Source organism: Pygocentrus nattereri, chromosome 1 (assembly GCF_015220715.1).
Source record: "Pygocentrus nattereri isolate fPygNat1 chromosome 1, fPygNat1.pri, whole genome shotgun sequence".
Taxonomy (NCBI): domain Eukaryota; kingdom Metazoa; phylum Chordata; class Actinopteri; order Characiformes; family Serrasalmidae; genus Pygocentrus; species Pygocentrus nattereri.
Genome location: NC_051211.1, coordinates 5,057,900 through 5,081,632, shown reverse-complemented (window position 1 = coordinate 5,081,632; position 23,733 = coordinate 5,057,900). Strand labels below are relative to the sequence as shown.

The following is a 23,733-nucleotide window of genomic DNA, read 5'->3' as shown; positions in this document are numbered from 1 at the left end:
CAATTTGATCATTTTACACAACTGGCCTGACTGCATGTCTTTAGGACTGTGGGAGGAAACCGGAGAACCCGGAGGAAACCCACGCAGACACGGGGAGAACATGCAAACTCCACACAGAGAGGACCCTGGTCGCCCGGCCGGGGAATCGAACCCAGGCCCTCCTTGCTGTGAGGCGACAGCGCTACCCACCACGCCACCGTGCCGCCCACCATATATATGTAGTTTCATTTCTTTTATTTTTTAGATATTTAAGTACTACACGGGTGTGTGATGTGACCATAAACATAATTTGATTTGACTGTTACAACTAACCTCTCAGCCTAAGGGGTAAGTTGTCACTGCCACTTCCAGCTGAATGTGTAGCAGCTGTTTAGCTTACATGTATAAAACAACTTGAAATATTGCTCAAATGTTTTTAAAACTATTCAACAAAAGCTAAACTGTGTTAGGTCGTGCCCTGCTCTCCCATATGTGTTTTAAAAAAGAGAACTGCTTCAAATTTGATGCCGTTGCCAAGCCAAGGGATTCAAATAGTCTAGTGATGCAGCAAATAAAGCATGGGAATTGAACTGGTGTCAGAGCAAAATGCAGAACACATGGGGAGTGTTTTCAAAAAATGCATCTGATGAATGTCGTTGTGGTAAATGACTTTATCTGGATCGCAGAATCGTGTAGCAGTTTCATTGATATCGTGTGAACATCAATGGGGCTGAATTTACAGAAAATCACAAATATAACTCAGAATTTGCCACATCAACTTAGTGGTACATACAGGCATTAAAATATGATGGTAATGCATTGTGGTGGAAAATTTACCTCATTAGCGCCCAAACATGATAAACATTCATCATGATAAAGCACTGGCAAGCAGTATAGAGAAGCAAACAAACAGAAATGCAAGTTAGAAAGGAAAAGAGGGTAAAACCAAAATTGTGCTTCTCAGAAAAAATAAAAGAGTAACCGAGAAAGGGTGGCAGTCAGCCTGAAGCATCCTCTGACTGAAAAATCAAGAGCCCAAGCAGCAAAGAATGAAAAAAGAAGGTTATTTCAGTTTACTGGGGCACTATATTCGCTCAAGAAAGAAAGAAAGGACACCATTCAGTGTTTAATGGTGTGCTGGTGTAAGGGTGCATGCTGTTTTTGACGGATGGTGTTCTGAGTTTGCTTCAGGCTGAGGGATTTCTACAATAACCCGAGCTTCTTCTGGTGACAGAGATACAGTAACTTCACCCCCCGCACAGTCAGTTCTACACAGATAATGAGAGACAGAAACTGCTGGGGAAATGGGATGTGCTGCACCACTAGCATTTAACATTACTCAAGACCTAGGTGAGCACCTTGTCCATCTAACGAGTGTCCAGTATGACAAGCGTCTTCTCATGATCAGTCACAACACTGTCTACTGTTAAATCCAAGTCAATTCCAATTGAAGTTGTGTCTCATGCGACTAAGACAAAATCTGCTCTCCATACATTCAACTGTTTTAGAGATGTGCCATGAAGTCGAGTCCCGCAGGGCTAAACCTTCTCGCTTTCAACGCTTACCTCCTCATCCTGTAAGCGCCGCTGGGTATCCAGGATAAATTTTATATACTGGCTTGTCAGGGTCATCAGCTCACTGTAGCGAGTTCTGAGAGTGACATACTGCAAGATAGTACATAACTCATTTAGTACAAGTTTAAAAGTAACATCGAATGAAAAAACGATTTTCAAACCTTCTGCATAATTAAATGGTTAAGATTCTCCGTTCTAGACAAACACAAAGAACTGCGGTGATGGGAACGGGACGGTTTCGGCGTTGAATGTGTGTGTGTGGTTTTTTTGTTGTTGTGGTTCATACAAGACATTACAACATAGAATATTCCCAAGAGATTTTTTTCAGATTAACCACTATTTTCACATACTATATAAAGATCGCTGCTGTCAGAACAAAACCTCATATCTCCATTTTTGTTGTTTTGAGTTTGTTGACATAGTTTGAAAAAGCCTGCTGGTCTTTAAATTGTGGGTAAATATCATGATGAAGGGCCCAAAATGATTCGGAAAAATTCTGGTTCCATTGACTTACATGGAAAGTAAAGTATGTTTTTTGCTTCTGCTGTAAAGTTATAATTTTAGAAATACAAGATTTTGTTCCGACAGCAACGATATAATATACACTATATAAAAACCCAGAAGACCATATCTGTGTTGTAGTCATGGCGACCCCTGGTTCCTATCACCACTACTGTATAGAAATCAGAGTCTGAAATGACTTTGTCTGCAACTCAATGACTGATTTATGCAGAAATGGGGGAAAAAAGGTGGAATTCCCCTTTAAAAGCATAAGGTGTAAAGTGCATCACTGCTGTGATCAAAATCTCAACTTTTTTTCAATTTTTGTTTTGTACACCCTGTGAAAGCACCAGCTTAACGAGAACTTTTATGAGGGCAATATAACTTGGAATACTACTAGTACATTAACATGCATTAAAGTTAAAGTTGGCCAACCTGCCTACTTGTTGCAAACCTGCCTCTTGCTTCTTGCATCTGAGCTGCAGTGCTCTCTAAAGTCTCTAAAGTCTCTAAAGTGAGATTTCCTGGTTCAAAGACGAAGAAAACCCCCTTCTGATGCTGTATCTTGAAGGTTGAAGTAAATGTGAAAAGACTGCGTATGCTTTAGGGTAGAACTTGGAGTGGGGGTGGGGGGGTGGGGGTGGTCAGGCTGTATATATCACTAGCTGGCTGAATTATTCTCTAAACAAAGAAAAATGTCTGAGTGTTTGAAGTTAGTGGTGCATCACTAAAGTTGGCCAACACGTATTTATTAGCCTCTAGATCAGTGGCCGGCAGTCTGGATAGACTGAGTTGCCGTAGAGATTACTGCTGATTGTGTGATGAATTTGCTGAAGGTATGCTGGGAATTGTAGTTAGAGAACACAGATGGTCAAAAAAAACATCGCCTGTAAAAAGTTATGGTATATTTTATATTTTATGTTGTATTTTTTCCCATAACTCAGGAAATACATGTATGAAATTGTATGGTACTTTGATTTTGGGGGGGGAGGGGGGGGTTCAGATTTTTGCCTACGGCCGTAATGCTGCTCTACAGAATACTGCATAACGTCACTAATAACATTACACTCTAGATTTAGGCTGGAGCGCCTCCTTATGGACACTTTTTCCTCTTCTTAAGTTTCCCATTGGGTTTTTTTTTACAACAGCAACAATGATTTACAACAAACAGAAGAAATGAAGCACTCAGAATTACAGACCACCAAAAGCGAAGTTTAAAAAATACGTCAGTTGCTACTTAAACGCAGAAAATACCTCTTGGATAATGTTGTCTGAAGCAGATTCCATTTTGGTTTTCTTCAGAGGTGAGGCGATGGGCTCCACCAGGGCTTTATAAGTGACCAGCTGAAGTTCATAGTCCTGCAAGGAAACATGGTAAAGGATGTTACCAAAGCCCTGACATACACCTGTTTATCTGTACATGCCTGTATAAAAATGGCCCAGATATCCACACATGCTTACCTTCACTGCATCAATGTAGGCTTTAGCGTGTCTCTGACACTCATCCACCTTGTCTTTGTTCTTCTCAATCTCATCGAGGAGTTTCTGTTCAGAAAACAAAGTTCAGCAAACAGAATTGTGTTTCTTAAAAATGCAATACAATAACAGCGCATTCAGTATAGCACAGTAGTGTGCAAGTCTAGGGTCAGCCGGGAAAATTACATTTAAAATAATCGATCTGCTTGAAAACATTGGAAAAAGTCCCAGTAAACACAAAATAGTAAATCAGTTTCTTCTTCTTCTTCGATACTTTTTTGATCCCACAACTGGGGAAATTCCACCTCCGCATTTAACCCACCCATGAAGTGAAACACCACATACACACTAGTGAACACACACACTAGAGGGCAGTGAGCCCTTGCCCGGAGCGGTGGGCAGCCCTATCCACGGCGCCCGGGGAGCAGTTGGGGGTTAGGTGTCTTGCTCAAGGACACCTCAGTCATGGACTGTCGGTCCTGGGGATCGAACCGGCAACCTTCTGGTTACAGGGGCAGATCCCTAACCTCCAGCCCACGACCGCCCCTTTATTATCTCCAAAACTCTCCTTGAGGAAGCCCAGTTGCCATCCGGTACCTAGTTTATCTAACCAGTTCTTCATAAAATTATATCCATCTATATAATGGAACTGAAATCCATGTGATGGCTGGAGTGCAGCAAGAGGTCAGGAACCAAACCTGTGTTTCTCCAACTACTTTACTCCTACTTTACTTACAAGGCATGACAAAGAAATTGAGCCTAATCCTCAGCTGTCAAGACTCATAGTCCAGTTAAAAATTGCTGGTTTGCCTTAAGACTCATGTCTTCTGCCTTTGCTGCGGGCTCACTGTCAGCAACTTAAATCTCATAAAGGTTGTTTTACTGACTGCTGCACTGGGGCATCACAGAAATAGCCAATACTGGACTCTACATATTCACAGTGCACTGCCCAGCAGTGTTAGCCAGTACCGTCTCATTAAATTAAAGCATGCTGATTTAAACAGGCTGCCAAACAAACAACCAGAAGCTAAATGGCCCTCTAAAATTAATTTTAACCCCTTAAAATCCCAGTCTTATTACATACTAAGGCATGCTGTTATTTGGTACCTGCAGGGACTTCAGTGCTATGTTCAGCTTATAGAAGTGTTCAATAGAATTTTGGGCCTGCCGGTGGGCCCTGGCCAGTTAGGGGGTTAATTTGATTACATTAAGAAGATAAAATTACGGGAAAATGGGTTTTGTGTAGTCTGTAGGTGTATAGGTGTAAGGATCGCTGTGTCAGGGCTGTTTGAAATGAATATGCAGTGCAAAGGAGCCTGAATGCTCACACTCAGAACATCAGATGGGCTTGGTCAGCCCATTGAGTAGCACTGACCGTTCTTCAAATTCCCAAATTAGTTAACTTTTCAAAACTTGGCCAAAGGCAGCGTTTTTTTATCAATGTGACATCATGCTATGTGTAACATATGAATGCAGCACATATTTCACTTGTACACCCATCACTAAAGACCAGTGACCAGGACCCCATCCACCATACGTGATACAGTACCTTCTCCTGGGTCAGTTGTTCTTTAAGGGCCTTGCCGTCACTGATTGGCACAGCCTGGATCTTCTCCTGCCTCTGCTTGGCGTCTGCAATCCAGCGGATGAGCCAGTCGTAGCTTTGTCTGTAGGCCTGCATCTGTTTGCCCAGCAGGTCCAGCTCGTGCTGTCGCAGCTCTAACTGCACGAACACACCCTGCCAGCGCTCCTTAAGACTGGACACCAGCTGCCGATAGTGATCCAGCTCAGCGTCGCGTTCACTATGAACCCGAGACATGCGCTCGTTTACGGCCACGGCCTCTCCCAGCTCGGCCTCCAGGCGGTCAAACGCTGGCTGGTCACCTTCAGCCTCAGAGTGCAATTTCTGGCGAGGAGAGAAACGGGTAGTTTGTCAGTTTGAAACATGGGTACTACTTTAAAATAAGACTGCTGTTTATAAATGGTTTGAAATTTGTTTATTAATGGTTATTAATTAGGTCATAAACGCCTTAAAAAACATTAGTAAACAGTTGTAACAATCATTAAAGGGGGAAAGTCGGATAAGCAACCAGCAGGAATTGCGGTTTAACTACACACTTAAAATCATGGTTCTTTAAGGGTTCTTCAGTAAAGAAAATGATTCTGTATAGAACAACGAATACGCCAAGAACCCTTTGCATGATTAAAGGGTTCGGAGCATTGTGAAACGGTTCTTCAGATTGATGGAGAACAGAACCCTTTTGAAAACAGTTCTAAATAGCACCAAAACATGTTCTTCTACTGTAACAAGCCTGACATTATAACAATAGAAGAACACCTTTTGGTTTTATATAGAACCCTTAAAATGACGTTTCTTTCAGGGTTCTTAGTAAAGAATATGGTTCTATATAGACAAATGAACACCCCAAGAAGCCTTGGCATCATTAAAGGGTTCTTTGCATCGTGAAAGGGTTCTTTAGACTGTGGAGAACAGAACCCTTTTGAAAACAGTTCTAAATAGCACCAAAACATGTTCTTCTACTGTAACAAGCCTGACATTATAACAATAGAAGAACACCTTTTGGTTTTATATAGAACCCTTAAAATGACGTTTCTTTCAGGGTTCTTAGTAAAGAATATGGTTCTATATAGACAAATGAACACCCCAAGAAGCCTTGGCATCATTAAAGGGTTCTTTGCATCGTGAAAGGGTTCTTTAGACTGTGGAGAACAGAACCCTTTTGAAAACAGTTCTAAATAGCACCAAAACATGTTCTTCTACTGTAACAAGCCTGACATTATAACAATAGAAGAACACCTTTTGGTTTTATATAGAACCCTTAAAATGACGTTTTTTTCAGGGTTCTTAGTAAAGAATATGGTTCTATATAGACAAATGAACACCCCAAGAAGCCTTGGCATCATTAAAGGGTTCTTAGCATCGTGAAAAGTTTCTTTAGATTGTGGAGAATAGAACCCTTTTGAAAACCAACCAAAAAGGGTTCTTCTATTGTAACTAGCCTGACATCGGAACAACATAAGAACGCTTTTTGGTGCTATATAGAACCCTTTTCAAAAAAGGTTCTATATAGAGCCATCTACAGTCCTCTCCATCAATCTGAAGAACCCTTTCACAATGCAAAGAACCCTTCCATCATGTAAAGGGCACTTTTGGTGTTCATGGTTCAATATAGAACCATTTTCTTTACTAAAGAACCCTTGAAGAACCATCATTTTAGGTGTGTGTGCATAAATGAATGCGTGTTCACTATTAGGCAAATAACATCACTGTTGCTCTTTTTGTTTGTGTGTTATAACTGTTCATGGCCTGTTAATAACCATTAATAAACTAATTTTAAACCGTTTATAAACACTTTATAAGGCCAGTCTTATTCTAAAGTGGTACTGAAATAGGATATTCATAATCATCCATTTTTATTAACTTTATAAAATACTTCTATTCAAATTTAGACAATATTCCCCTTAGCCCACCTATACAGTTGTACGCAAAAGATTGGGCTTCCCTGGACAAATGTTTACAGCGAAGAAAATGCAAGCAAACAATTAAAAGGAATTCTGCCATTATTTACATTTAAATTTTACATTTACATTAAAAATAATAATAAAAAATCCGTTATTTTGTCTATTTATTCTGAATTTAAGAATTTGGGCCCAGTCTTTCTAGTTCTGTCATATTCTTAGGTGTTCTTGCTTGCACAGCATGTTTAAGGTCTGTCCACAGTCTTTTAATCTCATCCCAACCTTCAGCTTGTGGTTCTTGAAGCAGTTCATGGTGTTTGAGGCATGTTTTGGATCATTGTCCTGTGAAAGCCAGCTTCAGTTTCTTGACTGACTGTCACATTTGCTTCCAGAATGTACTGATACTTAGTGCGACCCATTCATCCACCTGTCCAGGCAACGTTCTTGTGCCACTGGCTGCCTCGCAAACTCCAGAGCATAACGGATTCTTCCCGATTTTGCTTTGACTTCCACAGTTCCCCTTACCTGCCAGTGGAAACTGTGAGCTGGAAGCACTTTGATATGGTTTTATAGCCTTGCCCTGCTTTGCAGGCATCAGTTAGCTTAACTTTTTAGATCCTCAGCCAGCAGCTTAGAGGAGGCCAAGGTTGCTGAGCTTTAGAACAAGGTTTGAGAGGTCAGAGAATTTCTAATGACAGTTAATGACCTGCCAAATTAATCAATTAAGGCCAAATTATTATTTTTTTTAAGTTCTGAAACTTCTGAAACAACTTCAAACCTTTCTACAAGGTAATCAAGTAAAATGTTTTGCATACCACTACAGTCAATCAGCCAACCACTCAGCAAATTAAGGCAAGAACGGTGCTAATTTATGAGTCATAGTGAACTGAATTCAGAACCATCTGTCACTGTGTATGCACACAGAGAAATCAGACCCATAATAACCCGTCCGTACAGTGAAACACCCACATGCATGCACACTAGTGCCCACACACACTAAGGGGCAGTGAGCACACTTGCCCGGAGCAGTGGGCAGCCCTATCCACGGCACCTGGGGAGCAGTTGGGGGTTAGGTGTCTTGCTCAAGGGCACTTCAGTCACATACTGTCGGCTGAAGGAATCAAACCAGCAACCTTCCGGTCACAAGGCTGGTTCCCTGACCTCCAGCCCCAAACATACACTTCTATTACTCTTAGCTACCTTGGGCATTCATGGGCTGGAGGTTAGGGAACCAGCCTCGTGACCGGAAGGTCGCTGGTTTGATCCCCAGAGCCGACAGTCCATGACTGAGGTGTCCTTGAGCAAGACACCTAACCCCCAACTGCTCCCCGGGCGCTGTGGATTGGGCTGCCCACCGCTCCAGGCAAGTGTGCTCACTGCCCCCTAGTGTGTGTGTGCTCACTAGAGTGTATGTGGTGTTTCACTGCACGGATGGGTTAAATGTGGAGGGGAAATTTCCCCATTGTGGGACTAAAAAGGGTCTCTTAATCTTAATCTACATTAGCTTCATAGTCATAATACACAACCAAATGTCTCTGCTAACTGACTAAAGTTGAGGTAAGAAGAAAACTGTAAATTTGCTTTTATTGCTTTAGAAAACAAAGTCCAGCACATGTTTTAAACTGAACCCACACATAAGGTTTAGGTATTATTTCCAGCTGATATTTAAGTAAAATGTCAGGACACACCTTCAGCTGTGCTTGGCTGGCTTCCACCTCCTTCTCATCTGCAGGAACTCTGTGGACATCACGCAGTTGGTTCTCATACTTCCTAAGGAGATCTTCAGCCCCTTGTGAGCTACGTATGACCAAGTCAATGGTCTTTAGCCTACATGGAGAAAAAAAATTGCCATGGAGTTTTTACACCGTTTGAAAACATCAGCTGCTCTTTACAGTGTGTAAATACACCAGTCAGGCATGACGTTCTGACCACCTCCTCGTTTCTAAGCTCACTGTCCATCTTATCAGCTCCACTTACTGTATAGCTGCACTTTGTAGTTCTACAGTTACAGACTGTAGTCCATCTGTTTCTCTGATACTCTGTTACCCTGTTCTTCAGTGGTCAGGACCCCCATGGACCCTCACAGAGCAGGTACCAGGGTGGTGGATCATTCTCAGCACTGCAGTAACACTGACGTGGTGGTGGTGTGTTAGTGTGTGTTGCGCTGGTATGAGTGGTTTAGACACAGCAGTGCTGCTGGACTTTTTAAACACTGTGTCCACTCACTGTCCACTCTATTAGACACTCCTACCTTGTCGGTCCACCTTGTAGATGTAAAGTCAGAGACGACAGCTCATCTGCTGCTGCACAGTTTGTGTTGGTCATCCTCTAGTCCTTCATCAGTGGTCAGACGATGCTGCCCACAAGACGCTGCTGGCTGGGTATTTTTGGTTGGTGGACGATTCTTAGTCCAGCAGTGACACTGGGGTGTTTAAAAACTCCAGCAGCACTGCTGTGTCTGATCCACTCATACCAGCGCAACACACACTAACACACCGCCACGTTAGTTTTACCGCAGTGCTGAGAATGATCCACCACCCAAATAGTACCTGCTCTGTGAGGGTCCATGGGGGTCCTGACCACTGAAGAACAGGGTAACAGAGTATCAGGGAAACAGATGGACTACAGTCTGTAACTGTAGAACTACAAAGTGCAGCTATACAGGTCGGATCGGAGTATTTTATGATCAATCGAACAATAAAAATAGTTCAAAACTGCTTCAAATAACATTTTGTAACATTAAAAGTAAAACAATGAATATTTATTCCTGATATAATGACTGACTTGTCCAAGTAGACAGAGGACAGGCTGTAAACATGCTCCATCTTCTTCTGCGTGATGTCCAGCTCGGAGCGCAGGACAGGAGCGGAGCTGGACTGCTGAGAAGAGGCCAGTGCGGCCTCGCTCTGCTTCACCGCCACATCCAGATCTTTCTTTATGCCATCCAGCTCTGTCTGCAATTTCTGTTGGGAGAGAAGATAAAGATATAGAACCAATTTGTCTAATAAACATCAAACAGACGCAGTCTTTTATGCAAACTAGACCCAATGTACCACACCTTCTGCTCAGTGGTCCTCTGAGCGCAGGCTTTCAGGGGCTCCTTGTCCACTGGCAGCCGGAGACGGCTGACCATGCGGGACTCACAGGCCTCCAGCCTCAGCCTCAGGTCCTTAATCTGAGTGATGTAGCTCTTACATACGGATTCATCCTGCTCTCCTGTGTGGGGGAGATGATGTGCGTTACAGTGGGTCTACACGTTAGACCAGACAAAGAGACAATCCTGGATCGAATGAGCCAGGATGATCCCAGTGATGACCTCAAATCTGCTGACCTACAAAGAAATTAGTATAGTTTGTAGGTCAACATGGCAAAAGAAACCAAATGACCAGAATTTCAAATTTGGCCGTTTGTTGGTGAGTCATTTGCTTATTTTTGCCACATCTAAAAACAGACTGACAGTTGTATTTTGACCAAAAAACATGAGCACACACTTTCTTGAATACTGTGGTAACTGACCGTAGGGCTGGCCTGAACAGCACTGTACATACTCATCTGTGTTTCTGAATGAGTACCCAAACACTTGTTCTCTTAAAAACAATAATATTTATATAATTCATGGCCTCTTCACTAGTTAATACACAACAGTTACACCTCCTCGTTTCTCCGCCCTCTGTCCATTTTATCAGCTCCACTTACTGTATAGCTGCACTCTGTAGTTCTACAGTTACAGACTGTAGTCCATCTGTTTCTCTGATACTCTGTTACCCTGTTCTTCAGTGGTCAGGACCCCCATGGACCCTCACAGAGCAGGTACTATTTGGGTGGTGGATCATTCTCAGCACTGCAGTAACACTGATGTGATGGTGGTGTGTTAGTGTGTGTTGTGCTGGTCTGAGTGGATCAGACACAGCAGTGCTGCTGGAGTTTTTAAACACCTCAGTGTCGCTGCTGGACTGAGAATCGTCCACCAACCAAAAATATCCAGCCAACAGCGTCCTGTGGGCAGCGTCCTGTGACCACTGATGAAGGACTAGAGGACGACCAACACAAACTGTGCAGCAGCAGATGAGCTGTCGTCTCTGACTTTACATCTACAAGGTGGACCGACAAGGTAGGAGTGTCAGAGTGGACAGTGAGTGGACACAGTGTTTAAAAACTCCAGCAGCACTGCTGTGTCTGATCCACTCAGACCAGCACAACACATCAGTGTCACTGCAGTGCTGAGAATGATCCACCACCCAAATAGCACCTGCTCTGTGAGGGTCCATGGGGGTCCTGACCACTGAAGAACAGGGTAACAAAGTATCAGAGAAACAGATGGACTACAGTCTGGTAGTGGATGCCTGGAATGAATTGAGCTAAACCAGCTATAATTGAGCTAAACCAGCTATAATTGATTCATTATTAACTTTTCCATCCTTAAACAATAACTGGACCATCTAAAGGCTTTTACTGATGCAATGTGGTGTAGGCTGTTTAATGTGGTGAATCAAATATTGAACAGACAAGTAAATACAAACAAAACTGGTATGCATACTTGGTTATTCGAGCTATTCGGGCCAGCTCTAAGTGAGTGTAATAGTTTCTAATATTCCAAAAACTGATGCAGCTGAACTGGCAACTTCAGATCGATACATCTGAGAAGATTTCACTACATCTTACAGTAGAAACATAGCGGTCATCAATTATCAGCAATATTTAAGTGAATATTAATTAGTTTTTTTCCCCACGGTGTAGAATTCAAGGCAACAGATAAACAGACTCTCATAATTATCACGATTCATGCATAACAAAGTGGAACAGCCTGTGAATCAAAGCTAAAAGCAGTCCAGCTGTGCATTTCTTCACAGTCATACGGCTTTGTGTTAAGACAGACAGCAACGGGTGGCAAGAGGATGCAAACGTGGGTGTGATGGTAAAGATATGAATATGAAGTGACACAGAAAATATAGGTGAGTGTCATGACAGATGCGGTTAATTGACTTTCAAATCCAATCTCAAATCTTTACCGGCAGTTCTGTCTCTGGAGACGACGACAGGTTCTGCAACATGAATTGTACAGTTATCGTTCGATGTTTGGATCAATGGCTATAACCAGGGGATCAGGCGGTTTTGGTAGACGTTAAATGATTCTTTGCTGTGTACAAATCCCTATTCAATATGCAATTAAGTGTAAATAAAATAAAGCCCCTGTTTATAGCACAGCGCTAATGTAGTCAAACCGAAACATGGAAAGCCGGGATCAATCGGATTTTCCTCAAAGCACCTGATAAAAATAACAGGGGAGAAGTTTTTATACATCAGGCAAATGCATTTTCTGTGTAATACAGGATGTAGAGGTGCAACTAACCACAGCCTCAGATCACAACTCTACAAACTCAGAACCTGTCAAAAGGTTTTACTGACAATAATGAACTAATAAAAAAAAAAGTTCTCTTATATTTTGATGTTTAGTTTGTCACTGGGCGGCACGGTGGCGTGGCTGTCGCCCCACAGCGAGGAGGGCCTGGGTTTGATTCCCCGGCCGGGCGACCGGGGTCCTCTCTGTGTGGAGTTTGCATGTTCTCCCCGTGTCTGCGTGGGTTTCCTCTGGGTTCTCCGGTTTCCTCCCACAGTCTAAAGACATGCAGTCGGGCCAACTGGACATGTTACATTGCCCCTGGGTGTGAGTGACTGTCTGTGTCTGTGTCTGTCTGTCTGCCCTGCGATGGACTGGCGACCTGTCCAGGATGTATCCTGCCTTCCGCCCGAAGACTGCTGGGATAGGCTCCAGCACCCCCGACCCCCCCCCCCCCCCCCCCCCCCCCCCCCACCGCGACCCTGATGGAGAAGCAGCTTAGAAAATGGATGGATGGATGGATGGATGGATAGTTTGTCACTTTGTGCCAGATTTACTAAACATTTGCAGTGACACTAAAGTATTCTGCCTGCACAAGAGCACCTTCAGCTCACTGATCTACATATATATAATAAATAGTGATTTTCTGGATGTTGGTGTGTTTGTTTACCCATTTCCAAGCCTCTCCTCGAGGAAGCCCAGTATTATATGTAGTTAAAAAGCAGCTCCTGGTTTGACCAATCAGTGCTCAGTAAATTGAGCTCATGATGTAATTGATGATATTAACGAGTCTCTGTGGCGGCTGTGAAGGTGTCCAGGAAAAATATGGACCCGAGAAATTCTTGTTACTTTTTATTGTTTTGCTGTTTATCTGAATTATGAATACGACTTTATTCTAATGTATATTGTGATAAACTCACTGCTGAGGTCAACTGTTTAAAAATGATCTTAGATGCCTAAAACTTTCACACAGTGCTGTGTGTGTGGACAGTTTGTGTGTGTATACAAAAACACTACTTCTATGACTTCATATTAGAGAAGGCAATGCAAATTACTCTAAACTTAGCATTAAAAGCTTTATTTTTAGAATATGAATTAAATTGCACTGCTATCAGAACAAAACCTTGTATGCCCAAAATGATGATACAGGTCACTACTGACCTTAGATACGCCTTTAAGCGTTATAATAAGAGAGGTGCGGTGGATTTCAGTACAGCAACACCAACTGAAATGACTTCTGTGGGGTGGAACACTCACCTTGCTCCACGGAGCGCTGCAGGTTGTCGTAGTGCTGGTTGGCTTTGCTGTAAGCACTCTCCACCTGCATGCGGTCATCTGGGCCAAAGAGGTCAGAATCCTGGCTGTCGCGCATGAAGATCTGATAGTGCTGCTCCAGGTTCTTCAGAGCCTGACGGTACTCCTCCACCTTCAGAGTCTTGAACTGGGAGAATGGAGTAAGGGAATAGTGGTAAAAGAATATTAGAAACTTTGGTAACACTTTATTTGAAGGCTACCTACATAAGGGCTTCATAACACATTCATAAATACTGAATAATGTGTTTATGAAGCACTGCTTGAACATGTATTAAGTGCTTATGTCGGTTCTCACAACCTGACATAAGATGTTTTATGAAATAAATGACATTGCACTGACATAATAAGAATAAACAAACATATTTACAGCACTAAACACATTTAAAACACTATACATAACTATTTATGTCAGCATTCTTAAGACGACATTGTACTGATATCAGGTTAAATATGCCTGGAAACCACCCCCCCTTCCCTCCATGGCATGATAAGATGATTGATGCAATTATGTATAGTGTTTAAATATGTTTAGTGCTGTAAATATGTTCAACGTTTATTCTTATTATGTTGCGAGAACCGACATAAGCACTTAATAAATGTTCAAGTAGCTTCATAAACACATTATTCAGTGCTTATGAATGCGTCATAAAGCCCTTATGTAGGTAGCCTTCAAATAAAGTGTTACCGAAACGTTATACGTTTTTCTTAAGTCAACATAGTTCAGGCTAGCACTGAGTCTTCTAGACTCTTCTTGTGTTCATGTTTTATTTTTTGCCTATTGTCCTGTGTAAATAAGTATATTTACAGTTCCGTGGCCAACCCAGTCACTAAGAGAGAGCACAGCAAGAGTACCGTGTGCAGGTGTCCTGTGTCCTGTGTGCAGAAACCTAAAATTGCTCTTTATAAAAATCGAAAAATTCCGAACTAGGGCTTCAGAGGAGGGTTGGGGGTTATGCCAGTATAGTTTCTAAAAAGGCTGCTTTGTAGGTACTAGAGTACAGCGAATAAACGGTTTTTACCACAATGAAGTTCCAGGAGTTGATATACTGAATGTCCCTCATGAGGTACTGCCAGGACAGCAGACTCTTCATGTCCACATGCAGCTTCTGCCAGAGGATCATCAGCTTCTGCAGACTTGAGTCCAAACTGAAGTACGACAAGATAAGCACAGGCATGATCTTTCTCATTCACAGATACTGCTCGAATATAAAAGCAAATGACCCGAGGCTCAGGCTTAACCCTTACAGGCGGCAGTTACTGCATCACCGGCACCGACAAAAGCAGGTCATGATTCGCTATGAATTATTTCCCGCTCCTTGATTATTAAAACTATGGGAGATATTTCGTGGAACGTTTCTGTGGATTCTTAGCATTTACATTCTTAGGCTGACGCTCTTATCCAGAGCGATTTGATCATTTTACACAGGTAGCTGCATGCAGTGTTGGGAGTCTTGCCCAAGGACTCGTATTGGTATAGTGTAGGGCGTTTGCCCAGGCAGCCACTGAACCCCAGCCTACAGCCTGGAAGGCAGAGCTGTTACCCACTACACTAACCAACCTTCTAAAAGTGGATTTGAAACTTTTAATGCACGCTACATTGGTAAGCATTGATTATGGTTTATTTCTGAGAAAAAGAGGACACTGAAGTAGAACACAACGTAAAATGAATGTTAATCTACTTTCTTGTACGTTACAATAAACAAAAACTCGGCTTCTAAGGGTAAATAATAAGTCGCGCTGAGCCAAAAACTTTTATCATTGCTATTCATGAAAGATCTTATCTTAGCCTTGCAGTCCAATGGAGAGGTTTCAACAGCCCTGGTCAAATGGCATGTTGTGTTGTTTTTCCGAGTCAGAATAAGTTAACACAACCACTCCAGTAAACACGTTTAAAATGTAGCATGTTCTGCAAGTTTTAGTGCACTTTTTCTGTGTATTAGCTGAATTTAACCTAGCGGAAAAACCCAGTGCCATAACGTTTTCACAGGCCACATTTCACTATAAACCATAAACTCTGCAAATAAACAGTAATTGTGCATTAAAGTGTGCAGAAGTGTGTTTTCTGTATATCATGTGTTATTTTCACAGCAAAAACAGGTCATCTGACCAGGGGCACTGCTTGCCAAACGAGCAGAGCATGGGCAAATATGATTATGATCATATATATGATGTATATATATATATATATTATTTATGTGAATATAATAAATAACAATAAACAATGTAAAAAAAAAACTGCCCCATGATCCAATGTAGTCAGTATGATTAAGAACAGAGAGACAGTAAAACTCCGTTACCCAGAAGTGCTCTCCACAGCTTCCTTGTTGGTGGGTGGGACGATGAAGCAGATTGACGGCACTGTGGCTTCACTACCACCGGAGCTCCTCACCTTCCACTTAAAAGGCTGGGAGTTGTTCTGCAGTGTACATTCGTCTCCCCTGTGCACTGTGATCTGGAGAAAACACATAATCAATCAATATTTCAAGCAAGAGGGCAACAAAGCAACATAGCAGAGATTATTTCAAGATTACTAAGACTTCAGTCTCATTAAAGAAATATTACAAGGAGTTGTGATTAAAAAAGCACTAAAACACAGAGACTGCCATGTTAAGGACATGCGATGAAAGATCCGTCTGGTGTAAACTGTCAATAAAGGTGGAGAAACAGAGGCTTGGTCTGTGGGTCTTGCTGGGAACATTACTTAAACTGCATTCAGTGATTTGGGGGCTCTAGACGAAAGACAGGAATGAGGCCCCTTTACACGCTCTTGGAGACTCTGCACTCATGAGGTCCGCAACCATTTACACTACAGAAAATCCCATTTGGGAAAGGGAAATAGTCCAAAACCAAATTGATATGTCAATAAATTCTTATTTTGAGATTGTTGGTAAAATAAGATTGTTAGTACTTACGTTTGATTAAGGGAGATTCTCTCACTACATTAGCAGATCATTTCGATTGTTTTAAGAAAGAATGCTTGAAATAAGCTAAATTATCTGCCAGCATACAGAAATCATTTGGTACAGAGCAACACAGAAGTGAAGTAATGAGTAAAGAGATGAATTTTTCTAGTAACACAGTGGTGCTTGAACGTTTGTGACCCTTTCGAATTTTCTATATTTCTGCATAAATTCGACTTCAGATTCATTAGATTTGCACACAATTTAGAAAATTAGATAAAGAGAACCAAATTAAACATACGAGACAAAAATAATAGACTTGGTCATTTATTTATTAAGGAAAATGGGGGGGGGGGGGCGTTCACACCAGGTACTGAAAGCAAAGGCTCATAGACTTTTGCCACTTAAGCAGCAGAACCCGAGAGGGACTTTGTTATCACTATAACATCACAGCTGTGATTTGGTAACTCACTCCTGAGTGCTCTACTGCTTTAATACAGCAGCTAAATAAATACAGTAAGAAATGAATAAACTGGCCGTGAACGCGGCGTTTAATATGTTTTAATGTTCAGTTCCTTCCTCCTAATTATAGCTCCTTAACGAGCAGCTTGGTGCTGCGTCAGAGTAACGAGCTCCGCCCACTCGCTGCACAGTCTGCTGTAAGCCCCGCCTTTTGAAGTTCAGACTGAGCCATAAAACAGTTTGGTCAGTTTCTCCAGATCAGTATTAATGTTGTTTTGTTCCAGCCGGTCTGTAAAGCTTCTTACGGCCCGTTTAGTTTGGCGAATGGTGTTGGGTTCATTTCTGGCTGATTCCAGGTTGTTCAGCTGTTCTTCTGTCACAGCTGCCGACTAAAAAGCTGCTCATTAATTTAGTGTCATCTCGTCTTCAGAGTCGGACCAAATCGGCTGTCGGTCAGCTGTGATCTTAGAAGTGTCCGTTTTCTGTTTGTGGCAAAGTAAAAACGTTCAAACGGCTCGAGCGTCTCCTACAGCTGTCAAAGTCGTTGCTTAGCAACGGCGTCTCAGCGGAGTGACGCAGTGTTTGTGAAAAACCTGTGATGTTATGGTGAAATAACACCACGATTAGAACGCCTCTCAACCAATCAGGCTGCGTGGCCGGAACGCACCGTTGTATAATCACAGATCTGTAATATTGTATCGTTTTCCTCAATAAATAAACGCCCAAGTATCAAGAATCTCCTATTAGGGCTTGTGTGAAAATCTGATGCAGTTTTAAGTCAAATATATGCAGAAGTAGAGAACATTCTCAAGGGTTCACAAACTTTTAAACACCACAGTAAGTAAAGCAATTCCATGACATTTTGAGAGAAGTAATTAGGCATTCGTAATGGACTTTTTATGAGTAATTAGGCCAACATTCGAACTGTATACTAACATTAATACTTGCATTACGTATGCTCTGCTATGAAAACATGAAGTCAGCTTCGGGAGTGTAGCAGCAAACTTTTTGCTTTCCTCAGTCTTTTTGTGTTTCTATGCTACACTTGAATGACTTCATTAGATTTTTTTTCCTCTCAACACCTAAAAAATCATACAGATGAACCTCCTCTCCATAGTGTAGATTATTTTTCATGGGCCCTTGCTTAGCACAAAGACCGCCCCTGGCTGTGAAGCCCTGATCACTCCATGTGACAATCATGCCTTTTATTCAATAAGCCATCTCTGTGACACTAGTCAGCAGCTTAGCACGAGGGGCTGATAAATGAGTTTTATGGCTGAGGACCAGTAATATCAGAGTAATAACCACTCGATAGAATCTTCTTTCATACCTCCATTTGTTTGAAGTCGCACACGGCCTGGATGGGGAGTTTGCCTTTGATGGGCATTGCAGGGTTTCTGGGTTTCAGCTGGATGATTGTCTTTGCTCTCCTATTCAGGCCATCCAGGTGAGTCTTAAACTCAGTGAGTTGTTCTTTCTCGTCCTGTGGGGAATAAAGAAGGTCATACGATCCTGTTCGGGTAAATTCCTTTAACTATGGAAATCAAGAAACTGTCAATAGAATCTAGGACCTTCATAATGGAACAGGATATTTCGTTAACTATCAAGATGTCAATGTTAGGGTGTAAAACTGCAGGTGGTCATTTAACTGCTCTGATTTTGAAATGCTTAAATGTATTTTAATTATAATTATATTCAATAAAGTATCCACTCTTTTTTTTTTTTTTGAAGTGTTGGATTTTTTTCCAAATGTAAGAATTAAAAATTGCTGTATGAACAAAGCAAAACTAAGGACGACACTTTACATAGATGGTCATTCAGTATCATTCAACTAAATAGCCATTAAATGCAACTGAACTTCAAGTTTAGTGTGAAAGAGCTTAACTCTAACCTTAAGCTTAACCTCAAGGCAAAACCTACACCTACTCCTAACCCTAATCATAACCTTAATGTTGTTGATAATCAACTAAACATCACCAGAAGGTGTTAATGATTTCAGTATCTGTAGAGCGTCTATAGGGGACCATCCAAATACAGTGTGACCAAAAATAAGGAGCACCTGAATTTTTGGCCTTATCAATAATTTATATGTTAATGTTTGTATCAGCTGCACAGCGTACATGCATGCAGACCAGGGGCTTCACAATTTATAATTTCAAATCATAGTTTCATACCTGACCCTTAGATGCACCTATAAACACATTCATAGCATGTTATAATGCATTCATAAGGCATCATAAACATGGCTATAAATATTTATAAAAATGCATTATGTTATAGCCATGCATGTTATGCATTATGAATTGTTAATGCAATGCATTATAAGTTCTGTTCATAGCAAATGATAAGAGCTCATAAGCTGTATTTGTCCGCTCTAAGTAAAGTGAGGCGTGCTGGACTAAAGCCTCCTCCAGGGTTAAGAGTGAGGTTTCAAGTTGAAGTATTTACTGAAGGATTTACTGAAACACTAAAACACAATAAAGCTCATTACAGGCTTCAAATGTTTAAACTAGAGCAACATCAGAGTTTCACCCAATGTGGGAAAGTCAATGAACACCACTGTTAATGTGCACCACCGTTAGCCTGACACTCACTTAACACTGCATATCCAACAGAACGCCAGCAGAAATGAGCATCACTGTAGTGTAGTGACGTTACAGAGTGAAGGGTTCTAGCATTTGATATTAGAACCAGTGAGGGATCAGGCCTCTCCAGGCCTTCACTCCACAGTGACTTCACGCTCAGTGTGATGTCAGAGGGGGTTCAGGGGAGGGGCTGATGGGTACTTGGTTTGCTGTTGTAATGTAACATTTAAAGTGAGGCGCTGGGTGAGAAAAGCTCTTGTAGCAGTGATTCTAGGCTGGACGGCCAGTTTGGAACACCTGACTATTCAGGACTAAAGCCCCGAAGCTTCTTTGAGAGTATAACATTATAATGCATTACATTAACAAGCCAAAATGTATAATAAACATGGCTATAAAATGTAATTCAGTGTAATTTATTTTTTATAAAAATGTATAACCATGTTTATAATGCCTAGCGAATGCATTATAACCTGTTATAAATGTGTTTATAGATGCTTACAAACGTGACATTCATAGAAAGTGTTACCAAATTTTCCTGAGTTATTACATTGTAAAGAAAGTTCAAGACAAACCCGTGATCTAGGTCATACGTTAGCTCAGTACTCACCACAGCATCCTGCAGCAGGTCCTCCAGACGAGTGACCGTGATGGAGCGGTCACAAATGTACTTCTTCTTCATCGCCTCCTGCATCTTCTTCATCTTCTCCTCTGCCTCTTTCACGTCTGAAAAGAACTGGTGGACAGAGAACACCACTTAGAGCGCATACGTTAGTTTTAGCTTGATAGGTCTGACAGCACAGGGTGGAGATTCTAATTATGTATTAATATTAACCAGCTCTGTGTTAAGATACCTGGAAGTAGGCGGTGTTCTCCTTGAGATGGGTCTCAATACAGCAGCACAACTGCAGCATCCAGCTCCACTGAGTCTGCAGAGCTGCCATGAAGGCCTACAGAGGGAACAGAAGATTAACCGATGATGGAACAGCACGGCTGATACACCTCTCAAAACAGCCAATGAAGTTAGTCAGCGTTCAAATTAAGATTAGATTAAGTGACCGCTAGTAGTCCCACAACAGGGAAATTTCACCTCCTCATTTAACCCACCCGTGCAGTGATACACCACACACACACTAGGGGGCAGTGCGCACACTTGCCCGAAGAGGTGGGCGGCCCTATCTGCAGCGCCCGGAGAGCAGTTGGGGGTTAGGTGTCTTGCTCAAGGACACCTCAGTCATGGACTGTCAGCTCATGGGATCGAACCGGCGACCTCAGGGCCGGTTCCCTAACCTCCAGCCTCTAGATAACCACAGATAACCAAATACTGCTTTCTTGACTATTGTAGATAATAATAATATTGATCTGTATCACTACTGGATTCCTCATGGCATATATGCCTTGGACGATCTTTTATTTTACTTTTAATATTTTTATTATTTTTATATATTTTATTAAATATTGCAATATAATTTAGATATTTATATTTGTATATATTTTGTTATTTTATAAATTATTTTGCCCCCTGCGACCCTGAGGGAGAAGCGGCTTAGAAAGTGTGTGTGTGTGTGTGTGTGTGTGTGGTTACATTATTGGGGTTTTTTTTGCTTTTTTAATCAAAACAGACATAATAATTTATGTAAAAATACAAGATTTTTTAAACATGTGCCCAGTGTAGGGTTCTCCTTTAGCAGCTGTAGCCAGTCAGCAGCCTGTCCATGTTGTCCACCCTCACACACACACACACACACACACACACACACACACACTCACACACACACACTCACACACACTAACAGCAGGCCATGTAGGAGGAGAACAGAGCGAAGGACACAGCACCTCCACACTTTCACTCCCCACGGGTTCAGCACAACACCACATGTGTAATATAGATGGGGGGTGAACAGAGTGAAGACCCTGAAAATGGGTTATTTTATACGTTCTTCACAGAAAATGAGAAAAGCCAAGAAATCTGAGGTTGAAATAATAAATAATAATAATAAATCCCATCATTCTTTCTTTTGGTAAAGACTAGAAATGCGTCCCACAGACCCCAACACCACACAAGGGTTAAACAGGTTTTCTTTCATTTCTAGATTCCTGGGTTCCACCTATTTAATACTTGCCTCCACTGTGCTCCTGGCTGGATGGCCTTCCTTCAGCAGTTTCTCTCCGGTGGCTTGCACACTGTTCACTTTCTTCTCCCGCTGCTCCAGTTCTCGCATCAAACCCTGTCACATGACACTTTTAGACTCCCACATCCAGGTCAATCTGATTATTACCACACACTATTACAACTGGTTGAGGTAGAAGATCATGGCATTTTATAATTACAGAAATCTATCAAAACTAACTCAGTGGGCTACGCTACTGGTAACAGAATTCCCGAGGAACTGGCCCTACCGAGTAGTTATCCTTCTTAGCAGTCATGTTGGTGTTACGGTCACTCCAGTCGTAGTTCACCTCCTCCTCCTCTTTCTCATTCAGCCACATCAGCTCTTTAGTGGCAGCTACGACAAATGCATGCAGCTGCGTCAGGCTGCGCAGACGGGCTTTTGAGGAGTTCTGGAAGAGAAAGAACAGAGAGAACAATAAAGGAAGGCCGCAAAACCCGTCAAAGCAGAAGCTGCTTGGCATGTCCTTCTATTAAATTAGACAAATTTTAATCCTGAAAACAATTAACCGTTTTAAAATGGTCTGCAAATGCGCCTGAAAACATACCAGCAGTTTGCTGTACTGCAAGTCCAGCTTGCCCAGGTAGTCTCTGTACGCTCCTTTACTGGCATGGGTTAACTGATTCTGAGAGGAATCAACAGAGACAATGTCATTAATCAATCTTAAGGTGCAATATCTACCTGGTTAATATCTAGAACGTAAGGGATTACAAAAGAAAACGATACGGGGAAATTTGATTTCAACATGCACTATTTTATTTATTTATTTTTTTACAAAGTCATAACTGAGTCACTGCGTGGTCACAGAGATATAGAGACAGTCAATAACAGTAACTATCTTCCAAATTAAACGATTTCCAGGTAGAAGAAGATCCTAAATGTTCCATAAATGTGCTACAGTAAACTCCCCCAGCACCAAGTACACCCCCCTGCACCCAAATCAACAAATGCTTTTACCTCATCAGCCCTTGCACGGTCAATCTTGGACTTAAAGTCCTCTATGGACTGGTGCAGGCCGCGGTGGCTGCCCAGTTGGGACTCGACGGCAGGCAGGTCCGAGCCCCAGTCTGAGCCGTCGATGCGCCGCTGGTTCTCCTCCACCCAGGCCAGCAAGTCCTGGATGTACCGGAGTGTGACCTCGTCCAGCTCGGGCCGCACGCGCTGCGGGGACTGCTGCAGGGTCTGTGTCATGGACATCTGTGTCAGGGGCACCTGGGACACGGTCACTCCTGATTTCAGACGGAGGTTGTACTCACTGCGCAGGTTCACCAAACGCTCATGGAGACGGTAAACCCTAAGAAGAAACACAGAGCGAGTAATCCATCAGCAGGAAGGCTACATCGGCTTTAAAATGCATTCATTAGTGACACACACCGTTAGAGATGAAGGTTCTGCGCAGGTAGACTTTTGGTTAATCAGGGTACAAACAGTGTAAATGTTCCCTCAAAGGTTCTACAGTGGGTTTAAGGTCTGATTCTGAACCTTAAGTTAAGTGATACTTTTTTAATCCCACAAACGGGGAAATTCCACCTCTGCATTTAACCCATCCGTGAAGTGAAACACCACATACACACTAGTGAATAGACACACACACTAGGGGGCAGTGAGCACACTTGCCCGGAGCGGTGGGCAGCCCTATCCACAGCGCCTGGGGAGCAGTTGGGGGTTAGGTGTCTTGCTCAAGAACACCTCAGTCATGGACTGTCGGCCCTGGGGATCGAACCGGCGACCTTCCGGTCACAGGGCCAGTTCCCTAACTTCCAGCCCACAACTGCCCCAAATTAAATCAGTTTCTCCAGGTGAAAAGTTCATATTTGCACCTTTTCATAACCAAATGTTTTAAATCAGAGCAGTAGAATAAAAGCCTGGAGGCGAGGCGGGGTGTGTGGAGTGTGTGCAGCTTAGAACAGATCATCTCAGTGGATTATGGTTCAGTTATGTTCCCTGACTGAAGGT

The 23,733-nt window shown here is 42.3% G+C and overlaps 1 protein-coding gene across 21 annotated transcripts in view; it reads right to left on the bottom strand.

Moving 5' to 3' along the window:
- The window catches only part of pleca (plectin a), a 224,683-nt gene that overhangs the window by 14,411 nt on the left and 186,539 nt on the right, over positions 1-23,733 (bottom strand). For 16 of the 21 annotated variants that reach the window (XM_037541826.1, XM_037541827.1, XM_017721340.2 and 13 more), the window contains 18 exons: positions 22,735-23,071; positions 22,325-22,402; positions 22,007-22,168; positions 21,730-21,834; positions 20,461-20,556; positions 20,217-20,342; positions 18,355-18,507; positions 15,960-16,114; positions 14,682-14,808; positions 13,606-13,789; positions 12,020-12,052; positions 10,069-10,226; positions 9,795-9,973; positions 8,699-8,837; positions 5,080-5,436; positions 3,516-3,599; positions 3,309-3,413; positions 1,545-1,643 (listed from right to left, as the gene is read on the bottom strand). In XM_037541826.1, coding sequence (XP_037397723.1) covers positions 1,545-1,643; positions 3,309-3,413; positions 3,516-3,599; positions 5,080-5,436; positions 8,699-8,837; positions 9,795-9,973; positions 10,069-10,226; positions 12,020-12,052; positions 13,606-13,789; positions 14,682-14,808; positions 15,960-16,114; positions 18,355-18,507; positions 20,217-20,342; positions 20,461-20,556; positions 21,730-21,834; positions 22,007-22,168; positions 22,325-22,402; positions 22,735-23,071 — 2,677 coding nt within the window. The remainder of the gene's footprint in view (positions 1-1,544; positions 1,644-3,308; positions 3,414-3,515; positions 3,600-5,079; positions 5,437-8,698; positions 8,838-9,794; positions 9,974-10,068; positions 10,227-12,019; positions 12,053-13,605; positions 13,790-14,681; positions 14,809-15,959; positions 16,115-18,354; positions 18,508-20,216; positions 20,343-20,460; positions 20,557-21,729; positions 21,835-22,006; positions 22,169-22,324; positions 22,403-22,734; positions 23,072-23,733) is intronic. The other 5 variants (XM_017721336.2, XM_037541811.1, XM_037541823.1 and 2 more) reach the window with 1 other exon arrangement.